This window comes from Typopeltis vanoorti, chromosome 17 (genome assembly GCF_054136105.1).
Source record: "Typopeltis vanoorti isolate ZY-2024b chromosome 17, IOZ_Tvanoo_1.0, whole genome shotgun sequence".
Lineage (NCBI taxonomy): Eukaryota > Metazoa > Arthropoda > Arachnida > Uropygi > Thelyphonidae > Typopeltis > Typopeltis vanoorti.
In genome coordinates this window covers 103,781,530-103,805,232 of record NC_143565.1, presented here as the reverse complement: position 1 = coordinate 103,805,232, position 23,703 = coordinate 103,781,530, and the positions used below count along the sequence as shown (strand labels likewise).

Genomic DNA, 23,703 nt, shown 5'->3' with positions numbered 1-23,703 from the left:
TTCGAATTTCCGGGTGAAAACACCTAGAACAGGCAAACCGGCCCCGTGAACACACGCATCTACAGGCATATGACACACTGGGAGGCATAGGGCTAACCATCTTATCCTCAAACAGAAGAGGAGGATTAAGTAAAGTAAATCATAAAATTCCGCCTTCTGACAAGTACTATTTAGGTTATTTTTAAGGATTTAGATTACATATTAAGTGCTGTATTAATACTTGTTCAACCCGGTTTACATACTTTAGTATATAATGTCCCCCCCCCCAAAAAAAAATACTGTTATCCGTATGACTATACGCCTTTTACGAAATTGGGTTGAGCATCTTCAGTTGTCATAACAAGATAAACTTTTCAACTGAAGGTGAGTTAGCCACCTTTAGGAAGTTAAGAAGAAAATTGTCCTCAAAGCCTTAGTAGCTTCGGGCGTAATTCCAAACAAACAAAAGAAACATTACGATAATAAAGGTGGGGGGGGAAGGGAGAAAAAGAAAATAAAACATTGCATTTTAGGCGTCTGAAATAACTATACATTTAGCGATTAAACACGATTTTTTTTTGTTGTTGTTTGTTTGTTTGTTCATTCCGTCCCCTAATATGCCTCTGCTTATTCCTACGTTCATTTTTATTTTATTTTATTTTTTATATTACGTAATGCTCGTGGCTAATAAAGTTGTCGTCTTAGATCATTTTCTTAGTGAACAATATATTCATTTATATGAATCTTGCGAACTCCGCATTAATTTAAGTACCAAATGGAAACTGATTTAATTTACTGATGTATGTACCTGAAATAGTTATTTTTTATGTACACACGCTGTCGAAAGGTTTTTCTGTAGCTATATAGTGCAACCAATGCTTTAAAACGTTTACCTTTTAAAAATTTAATTAAAATATATATCATACAGACACCGTTTATTGCCAGAGTTGAAGGAGATTTTTCCTTTGGTTCATCAGAAAGAATTGAAGTCTGCACATCAGTAGACTTGGAAAGGCGGAATGAAAGATTGGGACAAATCCAAGTTATCGGGCAATCTCTAAGCTTTGCCTAACAAGGTACTGATTTACTTCCGTTTTGCCATTTGCCTTTGCTGCTGAAGGCTAATAGCTGTTGAAGAGTTCTCGTGTCAGATTCTAATTCGGATATACCAGTTTTTGATATTAGTATGCATGATATTCGCCCTCCTCGCGAGGGGGGGTTAAAAAAGAAAGGAGGAAGAGGAACAACTAAATTGTAAGAAGCCAGTATGAACTACGAATCTCTTGCTTTGTTGAAAGACTTATTACGTCATTCAATGGGGTGGATTAAATTTGGTACGCAAAATTTTTAAAAATGATAGCAGATTTTCTTGCATCACGTACCGTTTTTTTTTCATCTTAAAATAGCACATTTGGTGGGAAAAATGTAATGTGACAGTTAATCAGAATTATGTGATGGCAGGAATTGGGTTAATGACTCATAATTTATTGTTCTATTTCATGGTGATATTTCGATGAAAGAGTTTGCATTCTAATTCGAAACTACCATTGCTGAGCTTGATTTCATTAATGTCTCGTTCGAGCTTGGTTTTCTTTCAATTTAACTGTAGTATCACGTGATTCTTTCCACTTGGAGTTTCGTTTGGTATGACGTTGTCTCTCCTGCTTATGCAAAGAAACAAGTATGACAAGTACTAATCGGTATTTTGTTAGCTGTCTTTTGTGGGTTGTTTTCTTCACAGAAGACATCACAAAAAAATGTATTAAACTTGTTTTAAACGTAAACCCCCGTGATCATGAGTAAGCTTTGCATTGAAGTATTAATGTTATGGAATGGGGGGACACCGTTTGTCATTTTCTGTGGTGGCGTCAGCAAAACTGCCGTTGTCTTGTGTTCTTTAATCCTGAGAACAATTACTTTTAGCAGGACTCGAATTCCTGGAATATGATGTCGCGGTGACTAATGATTCCTAATGGGGGGGGGGGCATAAGAATTATTCCAATTGGAAAAACTAACCCATAGTGTTTACAACGAATGACCAGCTCGTAATCGAACCATAATTTTACAGTAATGCATTACTGTATTGTCATTCTGTTAAGAAATTAAGAAACATAACGTGAAGCAAATCTCTTATTTCTTATAAAGTAGTTGCCTTTCTAAGCATGCTCTCCACACCGTAATTTGAACTAGGGAGCAGCACTACCTCCTTTCGAGAGTACAACGGTAAGGAAGTTTCCTCAGGCCGATCTCCAGACAGGATAGTACATGGAACCAATCCTGTTGTCAACCTTTCAGGAGGCTTCTAATTAACTGGCAAATAATCCTGCTGTGTTGCTTACTATGCTAGGCTGCGCTAAGAGGTCGGAGTGTAGCAGTCTGCAGGTAGATCTGTCGAATCTGGGCACTGCATTCCTTCTGTGGGACTTGTGTCCACAACTGCTTCACCCCCATTGCATTCCCTGTAATCTATCCACCAACAGCATACAGCATAAAAAGTATAGAGTTACTATAGTTATAAAATCTCTCACAAAAAATAGCAAAAAACATTAAAATTATATCCAAGGGGGAAAATAACTGTAACACATTCAAAGCCGATCTGTTTTTCATCATTGAACCTCAAGTGGCATCTTTTTCGACTACAGCTCACCTAAACTTTCCACAGTGCACAATATATTGCATGATGCCTTCCATAAACCAGAATGGAACGTGCACTTTCCTCAGGTCTGATGTCCCACATCAAAAGTTTATCAGTTAGAGAGCCTTACCGCTCGCCAACTTCTGATAATTATACTGACCTTTTTAATTATATATTTCAGAAAGTTGATCACACAATCTAATTACCCAAACAGTGAGATCATCTTTGGAGATTTCAACATCCACAGTTCCAACTGGTTTCCCCTTCCTAACTTCACAGATAAGCGAATAGTTTGCTGATCAGCCCAGATGGTATCCCTCCACTTATACTAAGAGTTTGTACTCCAGGCCTAACATTCATCTTGTATCTCCTTTACAAGCTTATCCTGCTTATCTGACATTTATGCAACTGCATAGAATTAAGCTTTTATCCAGACTGTTTCTGAAAAGAAACATAAAAGTTAATCATTAATCCTACTAACGCTCCATTACTTTCACATCAGTACTTTCAAAAGTGATGGAGAAAGTAATCAACGGTCAGCTTTTTCACTTCCTATCAATTAATCTTTGATAACCAATATGGATTCCTCGATTCTCGTTCTACAGCAGACCACCTCACTAACTCTCACCTTTCGGCACAGGTTATGAAAAGATTTGGAGAATTGTGGCAGCTCGATCTTTTCAAGGCATTTGATCGAGTTTGCCATCGTGATATTCATTCTAAGTTGCTTTCTTATGGTCTCCCTCTGATTCTGTGTTAGTAAATGGCAAGCTTCCTCTCTGGTGGATGATTCCTTCTCATGTGATTTTCTCATCTATGCCGGTATTTTCAGGCGTTGTTCCTTCTATACATGAATGCCCTCTCTCTCTGTAACTTCAAAACCTGTTCATGGCTTGCTGACGATAGTACGTTCATCCCTCTTCGTCATTCACAAAATCTTGTAGGACCCGGACGACTCAAGTTTATAGATCCTCTATTGCCACTGTGCCTAAACACCAATCTTCTAACTATTCTCAAGTGGAGTGGAAATAATTTAGTAAATTTTAATGCTTCCAAAACATAACAAAACAAAACAAAATCCTGCCTTATTTTGTCATTTACTCTTCCTCACTTTTGATAGCATTCTATTCATCACCCAAGATCGGTTTCTCTTCTTGAGCTGACTTTCACATATAGCCTATCCTGGTATGATCACATCACATTCATAGCCTCGTCAGATTCCGAAACAGCTTGGTATTCTTTTTCGTTCTGAACATTACTTCTCTTCTATTTAACTTCTAACCGACCGAAAGTTCGCTTACGAAAAATACATATCTCCGACACTTCGAGTTCCTTAGTACTGAACGAGAGTTTTTGCTCTTTTAAAGTTTCTGCCTGACCTCTGAGGAGAACCAACCAGTTCGAAACAGCTGTCAGGCCAGTGAAACCTTATCAAAATGGACCAATAAAAGGCGACTATATGAACGCTTGGGAAAGCGTAAGCTCTCTGGTCAACTTTTACGAAACTTTCAGAGTTTCTACATTCGGCTTTGAAATAATGCTGGATTTAATATCCACTTGATTTGCATAGCCAAAATGAAGCCTTTTGGCTCTTTATTTTAGTAAATAACTCCTAAAACTTTATAAATCCTAAAAAATAAAAAATAAAAATCCTAATGAACTTAAAATACTATTCTCAATAAATATAAAATAATAATAAACAGCATCTCTTGATGGTGTTCTTTGCCTCCCACTTTTTTTTTTTTTTTTTTTTGAGAAATGATGGCTTTAAATTTCTGCTGGTATGTTACCCTTAGTTTTTCACTCATGACATTGTATGGTCACGTTCGTGGCCTCATGCGATTTTGGGAGTGAGGTTTCTGCTAGAGTAAGTAAGTGGTAGGGTTGCAAATTCCCTTTCCACACACTATTAGTATGACAGTTACAAACATCCATGCCCATGGCGGAATTTCAACCCGCGACCTCTTGGCTGGAGAGCAAATACACTACCCCTTCGGCCAACCAGGCCAGCACCCTTAATGTGCATAAATTGGATTATTCCTGCTATTTTGCAGATATATGCAGCTGTATATCATCACAAGGATGTCATATATATCGTCGTGGTTTGGTACAAATAAACCTCCAGTTTTCCTTGCAATACAAATCGCTCTCTTTATTTATTCAATATCCTACGAACGATGTGTTTTTTTACACGTAGTGTGCTGCTAACTACCAATTGCCAATTTTTGCTAATTACCAAGTGCTAATTTATTGAAATCCGCACATATATATGATGTCCCAAGAAAATACACGTAGTTGACAAACATAGCGTAATTTGCAGACCCTTTCATTGCATTAACAAGTTACTTGGCCGTGAAGGGTTATTCAGTCCAATACGTTAGGGGAAGTTGAGATGAATAGACGATAATACATGTGGTTCGTTGCTTAAGCTGCTTTGCCGTAATCTTTAATAACCTGTCAACCGTTTCAGCCTTTAAGTATCGTTCGACCTTGTGTTATGTGCTTTCTTAGAACATCCTTGCAGTTTTAGTCATAGAATATTTACCGTAATGCTCATTTTGTCTAATCTCGCATAATCTTTCCATTGTACCACAGAGGCAGATCGAACATTAACCACGTATTATATACATATAAAAGGCAGGAAAGTGGGTATCATTCATCAACACGATCAGGATATCACTTGGCAGCCTGAAAGATTCGCTTTGTTTCCCAAGTTCGATTGAGGTTTAGCATTCATTGTCTAACCATTGATCACCTTCCAATGATATTTGCATTGTAAATCTAAAGACCTAATCACGTTCACATTCGGATTACTCGCAGTTTGCGGTTTCTGAGAACTTTGGCTGTAAATAAATTTTACAAAATACTCCACCAGTTTCTGTTGAATGCTCCTTTGTAATCGATCGCTCATAAAAAATTGTTTGCTCAGTATACTTATTGTAGTCAGTATACTCGACGACGGTGTTTATGTAAATTTCTTGTCACCTGAAGCCCATCTCTGTAGCCAAGAGGATTGAAACACTGAATTTAATTAAGCGTTTGTTTACCAGACTTTATGAATTGAAGTAATAATTGTTCACTGGGGATGAATAAACATTGCATTAGTCGAATTATGTTGCAGCTGTTGTTTTATTCACTCTTCTAAGTTATGTGTTTAGCACAATGCGACGAATTTTTCTTTGGTAGGCGATCTTGGCTTCCCTGCCAAGTATTTATATCACTAGGGAATGATCTATGTATGATTATTTTAGATCCATTTATCACACAACGAGCAACACCCATTAACGTCGTTTTTTTTTTTTTTTTTTTTTTTTTACTATTTTATTTATTAAAGCCTCTCTGGATTTTGATTTAAAGGGGGCACTTAGACTTATTACACGAAAATGAGTTGAATTATTTCAATTTTGTTGTAAACCGTAGGACTTTTAATATATCTTCATCGAAGACTTTAGTACACGTATATGCTAAACAGTGTACAGGCAACATTGCGTTTCTGTGATATTAATAACTGCGTCTGTGTTCAAAAATAACATAATTCCTGATTTTATTGCGCCCAATTCGCCGTAAAATCAGGTCTTGAGATTTCCATCTAGAGTGTGAGTTGTGAATACCTGAACTGTTTAATTGATTGTCCGTGTATATATATATATATATATATATGTGTGTGTCTTGATATTACACACGCATTAATCAATTAAATCTATCTACTTCACCACATACCGCAAATCTCATCTTTGTGCATAACAATTTAATTCCCTGGCGATATAAATGCTTGGCAGGGAAGCAAAGATCTCCTGCCAAAGAAAAATTCATCTGTAGTTTTTGTGTGTTGTCAGTCAGATCAGCAACTGCTTTTATTTTCATAATCTTTATTCTCCTAAACTTGCTTTCAAAATACTAAAGAACAATACAAACTACAGCTGCATATGATCAGTGATTCCCTCCTGACTTGCAGGTGGTCCAAAAGTCTTCGATAGCTGGGTAAAGCCTCCAGGGCCATAATTTGGAGACACTTGTTAAGCCTATTTATTCCACTTTTGATTTAATCCCATACCCTGCTGTACAATGCGCGTTTTCTCCCTGGGGGGGGGGATAGGGGGTCTATACTGACTAGTCATCCTACATCGACAGTATTGTTTCTCTGAAAATTTTTTCTTATGAAACAATATTGGTTCTTTTCAGTTCTGCAGTGAATTGAGAAACACACTGTGTAAAATCCTATGAGTAATTAGAGTGACTGCAGCTAACCTGCTCTTACATGTCTTTTAGATATCAGCGTTGTTACATGTTTGTGTATAAATATGTATGTAAAAAAATTTAAAAGAAAATGCAAAATAATGTAGGAGAGGGAAAATATCAACTGTGCGTGAGTATAATACAAATTCATTTACACGAGTGAATTTCGTGGTATGCATATTGCTTTATTACGTTTGCTTTGTAATAATTCCTGATTTTATGGCGCATATAGTAATTTGTAATATAGTAACGTAATACCCAGGTTGAAGTATGAATTTGGATAATGTTACCCAATATTGAGTTTATACTATCCAATATACACTTAAAAATCTCCTGGTATAAGGTAGACCAATAATAATGTTTTTCGCTTTTTTGCGCGCTTCAGAAAATTTAAGAAAACGTTATTGTTTGAAAACTTGACGTTAGTATAATACAATATATCCTATATTTATTTACGGAACACATAATCACCCTATATTTATGCAGACCTGGTTGACCGGGTTGATGGTGTCTTCGCTCTCCAGCCAACAGGCTGTGAGTTCGAATCCCAGTGTGGGCATGGGATGTTTGTGAATATCCTTAGATGGTTGACGATTTTTTCGCCTGGTGTGAAACCATCCTGTTCACAGATGACTGAATGACTTAAAAATAATAATAATAAATAAGTATCATGTTGTTTGGTTTCTAGTGTAGCAGGAAGCAGATTATCTAAATTTATCCCACCCATGGTATTAAATATACGATAGGTTTTCAACATTTCATGGGCGGGATTTACATTCACATTAAAAAGTAAAAAAGAGTCCTTTGGTATGATCATTGAAGTCCTAATGAGTGCTGTATTGTGCATAGGAAACATCATATTCCAAATTGTAAATAACGTCATCTTCCCTATTGAAATAATTTTACTTTTTGCATTTTACATACACTGCTTGGAAAGAAGTCAATGGACCCCCCCCCCCCCATGGGCAATGTATATCGTACCACGTAACGAGATACCTGTTCCTCCAGTATGAATTGGAGGAATATGATTCTTCCAAGTCAGTGCAACCGTGTTCGGGGGAAAATGGCTACGAGAAGGGAACTGACGAAGTTCGAGGGAGGCGTTGTGATAGGATGCCGTTTCAGGCCTACTGCTCGGCAAACTGTTGACAAATTGAGCCATCTCAGTTCAACAATCAGTGATACCATACTCAAATGGATGTGCAGGGAGTCAACTTCAAGTGCTACCTGCAATGGACGACTCACCGAACCAGACTGCTACGAACGAAGGGTAATATGTAAAAACCGCTATTTGTCAGCAGACACGTTGAATATGGAGTTCTGGGCACCGACTGGAACACGAATCTGCACAAAACCGTTCGGAATCGAGGCTCATAACATAATTGCGGTCCTACCATGGGTTTCCATGGTAGGACCGCAATATGCAAGTCCCACATTACCCGAAGCAGTAGACGACATGCAGCGTCGTCTTCAGTGATGCAAACAGCATGTACAGTGGGACGTGGAAGCTTGGAAAGCTGTGTTATGGAATGACGAATCACGCTATACCGTCTATCGAGCAGGTGGGTATGGTGAATTCCCAGCGAACATCTTTTACCAGAGTGCATAACCCCAACTATGAAATTCGAAGGTGGCGGTGTGATGGTATGATCCTGTTTTTCCTGGACCCTTGTTTATGGTGCCAAGAACATTGAACTCCGAGAGGTATATGAAAATTCTGGACAGTGGAATGCTATCTACTTTGTGGTATTTCTAAGCACCATTGTGTCTTTCATCACCATGTCATAAGACTACTGCTGTAACTACGTGGTTTGTGGACATGAACGTCATCACACTCAACTGGCTTCCACGGAGCCCTGTTCTTAACCCTATCGGGTGAGATCAAGTGACGTTCGTCCCATAACAGTCCAAAACCCATTGTATGCCTACAGGAAGAATGGTCCAAAATCCCTATTGATTGCTGTCGTACGCTCGTGGAAAGTATCCCCGTCCTACTATTTGTTCCTCACACTATGGTGTCCTTGAACTAGCCTACTCTTAAATTTGGTGGGTGACTGAGTGTATTGAGAACTCCTTGTGCCCGAATGTATGTTTTGACGATTGGTTTTATGGATTTGTGCTATTATGGCTGGAGCTATTTTTTCTGGTATGGACTCAAACCTTGAGTTGTGGTAATTGAAGGCATGCACAAGTATATCGTGATAAGAGGAACATTTTTCTGTCGTGTCCCATGTCATTGTTGAAGAAAATGACGTAGTAAGACAACTTCAGGACACATTTGGGTGATTTCAATGTATTTTGAAGTGTTAAATTCAAATCTGCAATCAAAGAATTAAGCGTATTGGGAGATATTTTATGATGAATTAGATAATAATAAAACTAAAATTTTAAATTATTGCCACAATTTCTTTTTTTATATATAATTGCTGTGATTCTCAAAACATGTAATAGGAGTTTTGGATTCAAATACACAAACATAATAAATAGATTACTTAAAAATAAATAAAATTAAAAAAAAGAAGGTATTTTTATTTCTGGAGTTTTTGTTCCAAATATCTTGAACATCTTCGGTATGATTTGAAAGATGGAATAATAATACGAAACTATTTATTTTGCTAACTTAAATCTAAGAAAACTCAGATCATTGCAATATATCCCTGTTCTGAGGAATAATGAACCTGTATTTCCGGTATGAATGGGCTTAAATCCCGTCTTGGAACTTTCATCACGGTTTTTCAGAAGTGAGTTAGTAGCTCCTAGAGGTATAACAAGACACCAGAAATGAACAGACATAATATACTGCCCTCATAGTCTTAATTGCTTCAGCCATAATGGCAACCAAAACACACACACACACACACACACACACACACACACACACACACACATACACACACATATAGGTTGTTTATATATACACACGATGGTGGTCTGAAAAGTTCTCAGCCTCGACCATAGATGACAACACTATCGGCAAGATTTCTTTTTCTAAGTTGGTACATCTGTCTTAAACATCCATGTGAAATTGCAAGTCATTCTATCAAGTAGTTTGTTTTATGCAGCTCTCTCAAGCAAAAGTGTTGTCTGTTTCCCTTGAAATGGATAAAATTGAGTATCATGCGGTTATAAAATTCTTTATAAAAAGAAGGTTTAACGCCAAAATAAATTCATTCGAAGTTCATAAAAATTTATGGGCACTTTTCTCCTTCGTTTACGACAATTAAGAAATAGGCTACCGAGTTTAAACGTGGCCGTACCAGCATCGAAGATGATCCACGTGAAGGATGTCCAAAACGTGTAACAATACCAGAAATCATTGATCAAGTACACGATATGGTATTGGATGACCGGCGAGTCAAAGTGCGTGAAATTGCTGAGACTATAGGGATTTCAAAAGAACGTGTAGGATATATTTTGCATGAAGAATTGCAAATGAAAAAGCTTTGCGTAAGATTGGTGTCGCGCTTGCTCACAGCAGATCAAAAACGCTCTCGCATGAAAGTCTCTGAACAGTGCTTGGAGCGTTTTAACGAGAATGAAACTGATTTTGTGCGTCGATTTATTACACACCAGAATGAAAACATCAGTCAAAACAGTTGACAGAAGCCGGTTGTTAAGCGCCAAAGAAGGCAAAATCGATTCTATCAGCAGGAAAGGTCATTGCATCGGTGGTTTGGGATGCGAAATTCATTTTGTTTATTATCTTGAAAAGGGTTAAACAATAAACGGGGAATATTATTCCGATCTTTTAACCATAGTAGGCGAAAAAATTCGTGAGAAAAAAACCCTGTTTGCAGAAGAAAAAAATCATCTTTCATCAGGACAATGCACTTGCCCACAAAGGGGTTTTGGCAATGGAAAAATTAAGGGATCTGCACTATGAATTGTTGGAACATCCACCCTATTCCTCAGATTTGACTCCCTCTGGCTTTTATCTCTTCTCAAAACTAAAACTCTTCCTGGTTAGCGTTTTTCTTTGAATGAAGAATGATTGCAGCTGTATAGGATATTTTGCAGACTTTACTGAGAACCACTACAGGGACGGGATAATATGCGCTAGAGCATCGCTGGAATAAATGTATTAGTCTTAAGGGAGATTATGTTGAAAAATAAAAATAATTTTGAAATTATGAATTCGTTTTTTCATTATTAGGCCGAGAACGTTTCAGACTACCCTCATATATACTGTATAGAAAGACCTAGGTTCGAATCCCGCCTAGGATGCGAAAAACGTTTAGGGATTTTCAGTTGAAAAGGATCTTTGAAACCTAATGAATGCTCTGAGAGGCCAAGCCGTTTCTTGGCCATTGTAAGCCATCGAGCTGACACGCAAATCGAAAAATTGGAATATACGTACATATGAATTGAAATTGAAACCAAATCCTGCCATCGTATTTTTAAAGAAATATTGGAATTATTTACTGCCTGACCAAGATGGCCTTTTAGTGCTTGATCATGGTATGTTTTAAAAAAACTTTATACCTATTGTGCACAACTAAATATGAGGGAGACTTAAAAATATTCCAGTTTCTGAAAATAATAAAGTACAGAGATAATTATTAGAATATTTCTGGCGATATCTAGCAAACTACAAGTAACTGCATTTCTGCCGTGTATGCAAATGAAATTTGCAAAGCACTCTAAAGGATTTTACACTAAGAAGCGAGAACATAAAACATGAGCCCTTTGATCCTCTGAAAATATTTCTGCCACTATTACATATTACATTAGGTCTTACAAAAAAACTTTGTTAAAGCATTTGGCCATAATGAATTTTAGTACATAAGTGCAATCTCTGCAAGAATTTCAGAAGCCAAACAACTAAGGGAAATGCAATCAGATTAGGAAAGTATGTTACGAGTAAATAGAAGAACTTGAAGTTCACTAAAATAAGACTAGAAGCCTGTAAATCCTAAAGAGGGTTGAAGAGTTTTGTAGGGACAATAAAATGGAAAATTATAAAGAACAATATATAGACACCCTTTAACAATACTACAAGATGGGGATGGATGTCAATGGAGATGCTTTTCCTTCATCGCCACCTGGGAAAATTCTATCCAAAAAACTTAGATACAGCTAATCGAATGATATGCCATGCATGGCGCAACACTATTGCTGGTTTCCCACATAGAGGTGAAGAGTTTTCATTCCGAAACTAGTTTTTTTCTCCCAACAAAACAGTCACAAAAAACACATTTAGTTAACAGACAGTACAATGATTTCATGACTTTTGTTACTTCTAGTATAAATCCAATCAACCCAGCCCAAGTACTGGTTTCTTTAAAGAGAGACATATGCAAAAGCGCTTACAAAATGAAACAAATTGATTATAATCAGTTTTAAGCTGTGTATTTTTTAATTTTTATTTTATTTATTTATACAGCTTCCTTAACAGTCGCTTTCGACGATGTCCTTTGGTTGGAAAGACGTAGGTTCGAATCAGACACGAAGAACCTTTATCAGGGCGTTTTCATTGAAAGTGAGTTAGCTGGTCCCAATACGAAGGTGGAAGGATTTTTTTATCCTACAAAACAGTAAAACTGGCTAGAAGAACACACCCAGTATACAGACATAGGATACTACGGGAATAAGGACTGACCACCCTGTTCCGTCTGATATGATTTCAAAAATCTGCGTGCTACGTTGAGGGTCTATGCATAAGCATAAAACATCATTGAACAATGGCTAAAGTTATGAAAAACGCACGCAGTATACAGACTTATGAAACTATGCAAATAAGAATTAACCATCCTATTTCGTCTGATATGATTTCAAAAGCCACGCTGCTGCGTTGTAGGTTTTTTGCATTATTTGGCGTAAAACATCATTAAACAATAGCTGAAGTTATGTTTTGATATATTCAACAAAAAAGCGTTTTCATTGTGGAAGAAAACAAATTCCATTTTCAATTCTTCCTCGCAAAATACATTGAGTCCACATGCTTTGATGCAAGTAACTACAGGAAACTGATTTTTCACCCTCAAAACAGCGAAACTAGTCAGAAGTACACACGCAGTTAACAAGATGAATACAATGGCATCATAGTCTTAATAGCCTGATCCCAAACCAAACCATTATTCAACTTGCAAAATCCTTGTTGATCAGTCTAGTGAAACTTCTGACAGTATTTTTTTATACGATAAAGATCCAAGAGGCTGTTTTTTTTTTTTTTTTTCTTCTGGCGGCGTAAATTAAGTTAAGGGAATAATAAATCCATCATTATTTTAAAGCCGGATACGAAACTCGGAGATCGAAATCTAAGAGTTTCATGCCGAAGAACTATCGGCTAGTCCAAGCGTAAGTCAACACCTGGGTAGTACAACACTAGGGCAACTCAGAACAAAGATGAAGCAAGAATCTAAATGAAGAATCTTTATTTAGAGCTTAAAGTTCTACGTGGTCTCATTCTCCTAACGACACCATGGCTATGAATATTATTACTTGACACCTCCAAGGACTCATCGTGGGAATATAGCCTACAAAGGTATTCTTCTTGTTATTGTTATTATTACATGACACCTCCATGGAGTCCAAGGTGTCATCACGAGAGGCCATTATACACACTACACAACATAGCATAACACAATTTCACACCAGTATTTTACTATTTAGTGAATTAATACTGCATTGCTATTATTGGACTATCAGTGCGTGTATGTTTTCTCTTACCGACATCATTTCATTTATCTTTTAATTCTTTCTTTGTAACTGACTCAGAATGTGGGACTCGGAGAATATGACTTCTTTAAGAATTTGTGATTAATTTGCAGTAATCGACGCCCTCTGCTTCGGACGAATACAAATAATGCATCCTTCATGTCAAGGTAATTCTTTCTTAAAATTTACAGCATACTTAAAAGCAGTTGCACTGAAGAAAATAATGAAAATTATTTATTTTTCATTGTATAATTTTCCTTTGTTAAAGTTGTAATGCAGCAAGAGGTAAATCACGGAAGATCTGCAGTACCTTTGGAAACAAGTTGAGTCAACGTTTATGCTTCTCTTAATATTGTTCTATTTCGTAGCGACAAACATACCTTGTTGCAGTGCGCCACCTGGGTGCCATTCTGACAACCAAGCGGTTTCAGCAGGTGGAGCTTTAGTGCTTTGGGCTGGTATGCAACGTCGGTGGGGTTAACGAAGAGTGGGTTACGCAGTTATTATTATATTAAAAAATCAGTGCTTTTCATATTGACAATAATATATAAGTGAAAATAATTAGTTATATACGCAAGAATAAATATTTTGACTTGGTAGGTATGTTGTTCCCTCAACCTTCAAAACTTTTAATTCAAAAGCGCCACCTAGCCTTCTTTTCGTACTTGACAAAACTTTTTGTAGTATAATGGAAATTATTCTCACTTGGTAATAATAGGAGTACTTAGTGTTTGTTGTAGATGTTAATGTTTTTATAGTATGAACTTAACTCTAATCATAAACTAACCTGTTTAACTTTTTTTTTCTTTGCGATTGTTGATAATAATTTAAACTACATTTTTTTTAATCTGTATTTCGTAAATTAAATATCATGTTTTATAGTAAGCATTAATTTCCCAAATTATTGCAAAACTATCGTATTGCCACCCCCTTCTCACACTACTTTTTTTTTTTATTATTCCCCCCCCCCCCAAGTCTTTACGCCCGCCATTCATTTAGTTATTAGGTAGGCGGTTCCGTGTTCTAGTGGCGTCAACCAGAAACTTAGGCCGCCCAACCGTGTGCAACCAGGGCCCCATACACGTACATTTCGGTGATGGGAGAGGAATGTGTTAGTAAGTTACTATCCCACTGTAGGTTGGCATATTACCTGGATTTTGGATATTAGTGTTGGACTCGTTCAATTTATTTTGTGATGTTCTGGAAAGAAGAGTGTTCAACGACTGTGCGATGGATAGGTAACCAAGACGACCACCTGTTTAGGCGTGGGAAATCGTATGATAGGGTTCGGTCGCTGTGATTGTAATATGGGAAATCATCACAGCCACGTAGAAACACGGGAGCGACATGGTAAGAACAGGCAAGGTAAGCGTGTTAGACTTTGCAAGCACTTGGTGAAATATACGCGCATAAAGTTTAATAGGACATGTTGTATAAATTTATTTACTATTATCTCTGGACGTTTGAAATACAATAATTAGAAATTGATACTGCATTTTGTAAATTAATTCCAACTCTGACAACTGAAAAGTATCATATAGTATAATAGGAATTATGTGTTTTATTTGAGTAAATGACAACGGTAACTCAAGATATTTGTCATTTTATTCACAAGGGTATTGCTAATAATGACTTTATTATTCCTGTAGGATAACGAAGTTGCTCTTATGCAGTGTGGTTTAATTGTATAAATATTATATTGCAATAACAGCTGTCTTGTCAGGTGACAGTTAACTATTTCAATATTCAGTACTTAAAACGCGTAAAGATGAGAATTGTGTTGCTTTTTTTATCATGAAATAGCATCTGATCTCCGTATTGCATTAAACAAATTTAAAATGTAGGGAAGTTTCAGACGAAACGTTAATATTACTATTATAATATATGTTTACTTATACATTATATTACATTACAGTATGAATATGTCTTACATATTTTTAATTGTGAATGGTATAAACCTCGCTCTCTCTTTTCCTCGATGAGTCTTTGACTCCAGGAGAGTTGATGTAATAATAATATTAGAATGAATTATACAATCGATATCTGAATATACAGGAAACTATTAGAAATTATCTTAGAAATCTTTGATGTGTTTAGTTCAGAAAAAGCTATGAATAATTCAGATAACTGTAAATTTATAATAAGATAGCTGGTTAAAAATAGTAATACGAGAGGGATGGACAAGTATGTGAATAATTAAAGAACTTGAGAATATAGAACTAATTTGAATCTCGATCAAATACTGAGCTCAGTATCCGAAGTTATATTTTTGAAAGGTTCTGTATTAAGCACATATTTTATTTTATTTATTGGCACGTGTTTCATTTCAAGTTTTTATCTTTGTAACTTATTGAGTTCTGGGGTTCTCATCTGAGTTCACAAACCCATGGAATTTTGTTTTATTTATTTTATGTGTAGGACAGCCAAATATTATTTCGATATCTTTTGATATGAAATCAATTTAAGTTCACTTTTGAGATTGTTTTCCTACTTCTGTTCTTCTTCACCTCTTTTCATAATACATCTAGTTTAGCATCTCTTATCTGTATTGCAATTATAATTGATATTGCAATTGGCTGATATGCCTTTAGGTCAGTGTACTCTATCCACAGCAGGCCTATATCGCAAATCCTGGTAATGAATTAAATTTTGCAGGCTATTCAAAAAAAAAATTGCTGTAAAAATTGTTTTTCAATCTATGGATACAGCATGATAAATCTTTTGTGTACTTGATAAGACATAAGGCAAAACTGAATTCACCACAAAGTGATATATGGTTATCAACATTGTATAGTGATATAGGTTTATTTGCAGCAAAGATGTTATAATAATTATGAAACAGTTCGTTGTAAAAACAGCAGTTTATTCTGGGTATGCATATTCAAGGTTTGTCATGATGATATGAGAAAAACAACCCAGGCAAAAGTAAATTTCTTAATTATTGAACAGGGAATACAATAAAACAAGCAAGAGATGCTTTCCACTCTTACTTAAAAAACACAATCCATGATATAAAATTGAATAACTGTAAACAAATTTGTATGAAAATCATCCATAAAAAAGACAGATTATCTGCATCTGAATGCAGAGCCTGTAGAACAAGACAAGTCAACATAACATTTCAACTATTCATTATTATACAAACACCTCCTGGAATCAAGACTCATTGGGGGGGGGGCAGTAGTAAGCTGCATGGCAATAAATTCCACTCTCCATGCAAACAAGATACATTAACAACTTGTCTTGTATGAAGCTTGAAATTATTGCTACCGTGTGCTCAGGTACGATTTTTAGTGAAGATGGCAAATTAAATATGAAAATAGACAACAGGATAGCCAAAGCTGGTATGATAGGGATTGCAGCTGTTGTTTTCAAAATTTAAAAAAAAAAAAAAAAAAATCCCACACATGAAAGGATAGAAACCTATTGTAAATTACTGTACAATAGGTTTTAAGGATTTTTTTTCCTATTTTTATTACTTTTACATGTATGTTTTGTAGTTTTTATTTATTTATTTACATAATCTGGATACTGCTATAAAGACCAAATATAAAACTTTTTCAAGTGACTTCAGGCATCTGATAAGTGTAGCGGTGGTCTCACACCGGGCGAGGAAATTCATCTCCTAATCAGAAACATTTACAAAGTCTCATGGCAGAATTAGAATCTGCAGCCTGTTGGTGAAGAGGCTAACCACTCAGCCAATGAGGTCAAAAAATGGAATATAGAATAAGTGAGAAATTAGTCAAAAATCTAAAGTAGCCTTATACAGGAGTGTTCAAACCAAATTTTAATTTTATGGATCAGATGGAGGTCTCCTTCCACCTGCATAACCGGAAGGAGATCTCCACATTAGCCTTTTAAGGCTGCAGAAAAGTAACAGGGCTTGTGACCTAATGTCCAATCCTCACCTTATGGTGTGCCCCATCAGTAAGTATCTACTGGATACTGAAGAAACAAGGATGTGCCAGCAGTTTGGGATTTAGCTGACCAAATTGTATTTTTGTCTTAAAACCTAAATAAAATGATGCAACATGATGGGATTTCATACTGGCTAGATGCTTGTTTAACCAGTTTTGCCTGGTTAAACAAGCATTTTGTCAATAAGTGAGGGCAGACAACAAAAAAGCCAGCTACTGGAACAAACTCCATCTCATCAGCACCAGATCAACTGAAAAGAAATGGAACTAGTAGAAGAATTGAATGAATGAATGAGTACCAAATCAACATAATAGGTGCTACTGAAACAAAGTAGAACAGGCAAGATTCTACTAAGCTACAAATATAAGATGTTATATCAGGGAATAATGAACAAGGAAAAGGAGTAGCTATAGTATTCAACACTGAATATGAGGATCAGCTTCTTTAATGGCAGGCAATATCAAGCACAGTAATTTGGGCAAATATTAGAGAGAACTGGACATAGGCTTATTTGTTCCTGCAGTCCCACAGAAAGTTCTACTAAGGAAGAAATAGAGGAATTTTTTAAGGCAATAAAGAAGCAACTGACACAAAAAAGTAAAAATTTGCCTTTGTTGGAGATGTAAATAGCAGAGTAAGAAATGTTTTGGTAAAATCCGGAGAAAAGTTCAGAGATAATAAGCACAAAAATTCATATGGAGAGAAGACGACAAAAAAGAAAAGTCTCATCGACCATGTTATCGTTGATAATGATAAATTCATGCTGGTTCATGACAAAAGTATACAGAGCATTTGAAATGGGAAATGCTCACTGTTTAGATATGAGCATATAAAATTGAATATCATTGAAAAGAAAAATGTGCAAGAAAGTTTTAAAAAGAAACAAAGTTGAGCACTTTCAGAGGAACTGTAGAGTCAGACACCAGTATTATTTATGAAAAAAATGAGAGTTCCAAAACAAGAACAAACCTTAGAGATTCAGTGGTAGATCCTGAAGAAAACATTAATCCAGCATGCGGTAAGATTGTAGGCAAGGATACAAGAATCAGAACTCCATAGTGGACTCAGTAGTTTAGAGTGGTGCATTCAAAGAAAAGAAGAAAGCATATTGAAAATTACTGTCAAATAAATCGGCATGCGATATGAGAGAACAGACAGAAATGTAAGAAAGTGAATCAGTGAAAGTGATAAATAAATAAACAAAAGTGATTTGAAGACTTTGGTAAGAATATAGAAAATATCAGGAAGGTAGTGAAATATTCTGGAGGTTGTTGCAAAAACTTAGAAATGGAGGGAAAGAGTACTGTAAAAAGTATCAGTAATGATAAAGGTTACATGAAAACTGAAGAGAGGGAGAGATTTTAGACGTTGGGAGTAAAACACTGCTAACCGAAACAAGCTGTGACAATACATGTGAGTTCTACAAATCAACCAACCTTTGCCAGCAAAGGTTGGTTGATTGGTAGAGCCTCTGCTACTAATGGCTCGCAAAAAGTTAAGCAGGTTTGAGCACTGTTAGTAGTTAGAAGGGTCAATCATTCAATGGTGTTGGCACATTCTCCCTCGATGAGTCTTGCGACTCCCTGGAGGTGTCGCATAATAATAATACATTAGTAGAAAACATTGAAATCCATAGTACATATCAATACTTGATGTTACAAAAAGTCATCAGAAACCTGAGATGTGCAAATGCTACTGGAGTAGATATTTGATCAGAAATGCTCAAATACAGAGCTGTAAAAGTTTTCCAGTGGCTGTATTGCTTAATTCGGTAAGCTTGGTCAGAAGCTCAAGTTCCTGATGTTGGAGTAGAGCCTTCATAATACTTATCTATAGAAAGGAAGGTACAAATAAGAATTACAGAAGAGTTTCCCTTCTGGGTGTTTTAGGTAAGATTTATGAGACATGCTTGAGAAAATGCTAAAAATTAAAAAAAAAATCATAGAAGGGAACATGAGGAAGAACAAGCTGAAGTTAGAGATTGCAATTGGATTTTCACTTAGAGACAAATAGTTGAGAGATCATAGGAATATAACAGGAGTCTGTATTTATGTTTTTTTAAATCTGGAAAAGGCATATGACAAGGTGCCAAGAGAAAAGCTCTCTGAAATGCTGTGATTATATGGTGTAAATGAAACATTATATTGAGCAATACATAGAACATATGAGTCATAAGTCCGGAGTTGAAATTTGAAGGAGATTCAGGAAGATAGTCTGATGTTAAATCAGTCTTGGAGATGAGTGTACACAGTGCTGAGCTATAAGGGGCTCGCGCGAGCCCTTTGTTAATTTTTTCTCAAATTTGCAAGCCCCTTGTTCTTGTTTATTTTTTTTGAAACATATTAAGCGACAAACTCATATGATAACCTAACAAACATTTGTCTATTCGGCAGTGTATAGCTTATTTGGAATTATTGTTTCAACTCCTCTATAACAAATGCACCCGAGTATGAAAATAAAATAAGTGCATGCGCTATCTTTACCCTTCTGTATGAAAGAAAGAGGTATTAAACCTGATCAAAATCTTAACTATTTACTTTATGCAGATGATATTATATTCTTAAATAAATCCATTGCTGCAAGTCTGCAGGATTCTAAAACCAAACTGACTGCTGAAGTAAATTTGGTATGAAAATAGCTAAAATAAAGACACTGAAAATAGGCATGTAGTTGAAAACTTCAACTACATGTTGTTTAGAGAACCTATAGAACAAATAACTTGTTTAGGCACAGATTTTGGGAAGACAGCAAATTAGCAAAGCTGGTGCGATAGGAAGTCAACAATAATTTATATGGAATAAGGAAGAAATTAAGGAAAACACTAAACTAGCTGTATACAAGAAAGTGTTCGAACTAATTTTAATGTATAGATCTCAGAATAAATTTTAAAAAATAAAAGCATCTAATCAAAGATTGGAGACTACAGATATGAGTTCTGAACATGATTAGGGGAGTGAACAGATGGCATCAGTGTTACAATCATTATAGTTGAGGATATTAAGAAGGAACGTGACATTATTACCATTCAGGAATGTGCAAGTAGAGTAGAGGCTGATCTCAGGTGATGTAGTCACTTAAACAGAATAAAAGAGGAAAGATTAGCAAAACTTTTTTTATTTTTGCTAGGATGGCAGGAAAAATGCCCAGAGAAAGACCAAGAACTAGATCAATTGACACAATAAAATGTGCCTTAAAAGACTGAAACATGACATCAAACAATATTGCAGTCCTGACAGATAACATTAATTTGGAAGAATATTGTCAATAGGAAGTCCACGTGGTTAGCCTAGTGGCTTTGTGCTTCTCAACCATATGCCTGGGGAAGGAGTGTCCCAGGTTTGATTCCCGTCGAAGACGTGAGGAACTTGAGGATCTTCCTCAGGCATAGCCAAGTTAGCCAGTCTTGGGCGTGGGCAGTAGGGTTTTTTCTGCCAGTTTATCTGGTGTTTTTCATCCCGTGAACATACGCTTGTACAGCCAAAAAATATACCCCCCCCCCACAGCAGCAGACTAGGTGACAAGTCGGTTGGGAGTGGTACTAATAAGTAGTCAAATCTAAGTAACATGCGGGCCCTGCATAGGAAGCAGAAATAACGCATAGTGAAAGAAGATTGTCAATAGGAAGTTAGTACTATGTGAAACATTTACACCATTACAATCATAATATCCTGTATCTATCCCCAAAGATACATATTAGGAATATGATGATAAAGGTTAGCCTGGTTAAAAATAATAGCTGATTAAAGACTGTAGAGATAAGAAAATTGATGTGAGGGAATGCAAGTTGATGACACAATCATATTAAAAATGAAGATATTAGGACAGGACTTGACATTATTGGTATTTGGGAGTATGAGAGCAAAGATAATCTCAGGTGATAATTAGTAAAGGTGTTTTAGGATGTTGGGAAAAAAGACTCGGAGGAAGACCAAGATACGGGTGGATTGATGCAATTATAGTTGCCTTAGAAGATGGATATATAATGTCGGATGTCACCAGAGTTCCAAAAGATAAGGCTAATTTGGAGGATTAAAGTAAATAGGCGTTAGTAATAATTTATGCTTTTCATGTTGTATTATCATAGTATGCTGTACAGTACTTGAGGGATACACATCAGGAATTTGGATTTTTATGGAACTAACACATAATCAATCTCAGGTAAAGTTGCTATGCTACAAATTTTTTTGAGTTTCTTCTTTGATTGGTGTAAATTTTATTTCTATTTTCCATTTAATTTTTACAGAATAAATTTTTTAAAACTTCTCAGATCATTTTCTTTCACTGTTATGTTGCATGTGTTTACTAGGGAATTGGAATTCCTTCTTGCCTTCGTCTCTATTGAAAGATCAGATCATCAACAACTGTTCCAAAAGAAATTGTAAGATCAGCCAAAGCCCCATTTATATTTATTTTCCCATATTCTTTTTTCATGAACACTGTTCTGTTTCAAGTTTTTTGTAAATTTTTTATCTCACCTCTTCTTTTTTTGAAGTCTTCCTTTTCGGCTTTTCCCTTCAGTTTTCATTTCATACATTCTTGTTGGTATATGTTTTCAGTTCATTCTCAGAAAGTCCAACCCCACATCTATGCCAAAAGGACATGTGAAGACATTAGCAAAATTAGCAGGGTGTGTCTGATGAAAAATTCATTAAGAATCTTAATTGTTCTGACTAATGGGGACTCTGGTGAAACTGCAACCGGCCCAACTAATTGGCAGTAAATTTACTTAAGCTAAAAAGAATCAAAGGAATTACAGCTGGGTAAATATAAATTTGTTAGAAAGAACTGGCTGAATTCCCTAAATGGCATTTGAACCCAGGAGAAACCTTTATAAGGTCTTTTCAACTGAAGATGAGTCAGGCAGTCTTATAGGTTTTTCTTGCAATAGAGATAAACTAGTTGGGAAATAGCTTATTTGTCTGTATCGTATTCTATTATTCGCAGTAAATTACTTCACTCAGTTAATAGATATGATATACTAGCCTGACCTTTAGAGAGAGAGAGTGCATGCATGTGTGCACGCATGTGCCGAGCTGATTTTCTGGCACCCGTTGTTCCAGTGCCTTGCCAGATTAGCCATTTTGCCGGACCACCAGAGGTCTCATAAAAATGATCAATACATCTCTGAAATACATACATTAGTACAGTATAAATAAAAATAGGTTTATTGTTTGCTATACTTACAAATAATAGATTAAATCATGTAAAGTTATTGCCAATATTTGCATCAGTAGAATTATCAAACATAAAGAAAACCACAATTTATGCTAGCATTTCTTATGAAGGTAATGTTTGTACCTTCTCTGAACCATTACAATGAATCAAAACATGTCTTTTATGCTTTTAATAAAGGTCTGTACAGTTTGGCATAATTTAAGACATTAACAAATGCTTCATGAAAAGCAAGTAGTTTCATACAGCTTAATATTACTTGGTCTTGGATAAGAGATGTACAGTTTGGTGGTGGTAAATACACTGTATAAACATTTTTCTTTTTATTGCAGTTCACTTCTAGAGTAAGCTGAACAGCTGTCCAGATTGAAAAGAATTATGCAATCTTCTGGTGGGCTATAGATGTGCATTGCCTCAAGATTTCATCGTAAAAACCTTTTTGAACCATTTTAACATGCTCTCAGTAGTAATCCAGCCATTTTTATTTTTATGGGGTAAATTTTAATGCCTTTTAGGCATAAGACATTTAATTTTTCCTGAGGTGGCTTACATTAGTATGTGCCTGCTAGATTTGAGCACTTATGGACAGTAACTTTATCCTTAGATTATCTGAATTCTGTGAGCCCTTTTACATCCCATGCTTCTAATGTCCTTTGCAGTGTGGATCACTGATACAATACGGTTTCATTATGCGTTGCTTCGGATTGAGGTACTGATTTTTTAAACCTTTGAAACCATCCTTCTATACTCAAGTTCTAATTTAAGTACTTTATGGAATAACTTAGCCTGTTCCATTAACATGCTATCTGAACAAGTCTACTCCATCACTATGATGTTGAAACTGTTCCATCATCACTCAACATGCTTTTGATGCTCTTATCATTTTTCATAGTTTTCTAACACTCATTTGTTTCTTAAAATCAGTCTGCAAGAAATTTCAGTATTTTCTCTATTTGCATTTATATCATAAACAGTAGATGAACCACTACCATATGTATCACAGTTTCTGTAATGGAACATGAGGATCAAGTTGTTTCAACACTTTGTTACATCAATATGCTTTATACTTGGCACCACCACCATTAAACTTTATCTTGCTTAGA

At 35.9% G+C, this 23,703-nt stretch overlaps 1 protein-coding gene across 3 annotated transcripts in view; it reads left to right on the top strand.

Annotated features, from left to right (window-relative positions):
* Positions 1–23,703, top strand: part of LOC150097730 (protein numb-like) — a 356,060-nt gene that overhangs the window by 214,219 nt on the left and 118,138 nt on the right. The window contains exon 1 of one of the 3 annotated variants that reach the window (XM_090406727.1): positions 14,586–14,872. The exons of the other annotated variants lie outside the window; for them this stretch is intronic. Within the exon in view, the coding sequence (XP_090262853.1) occupies positions 14,785–14,872 (88 nt within the window). The 5' untranslated portion in view covers positions 14,586–14,784. Of the gene's footprint in view, positions 1–14,585; positions 14,873–23,703 lie in introns of those variants that run through there. 3 annotated transcript variants of the gene reach the window in all.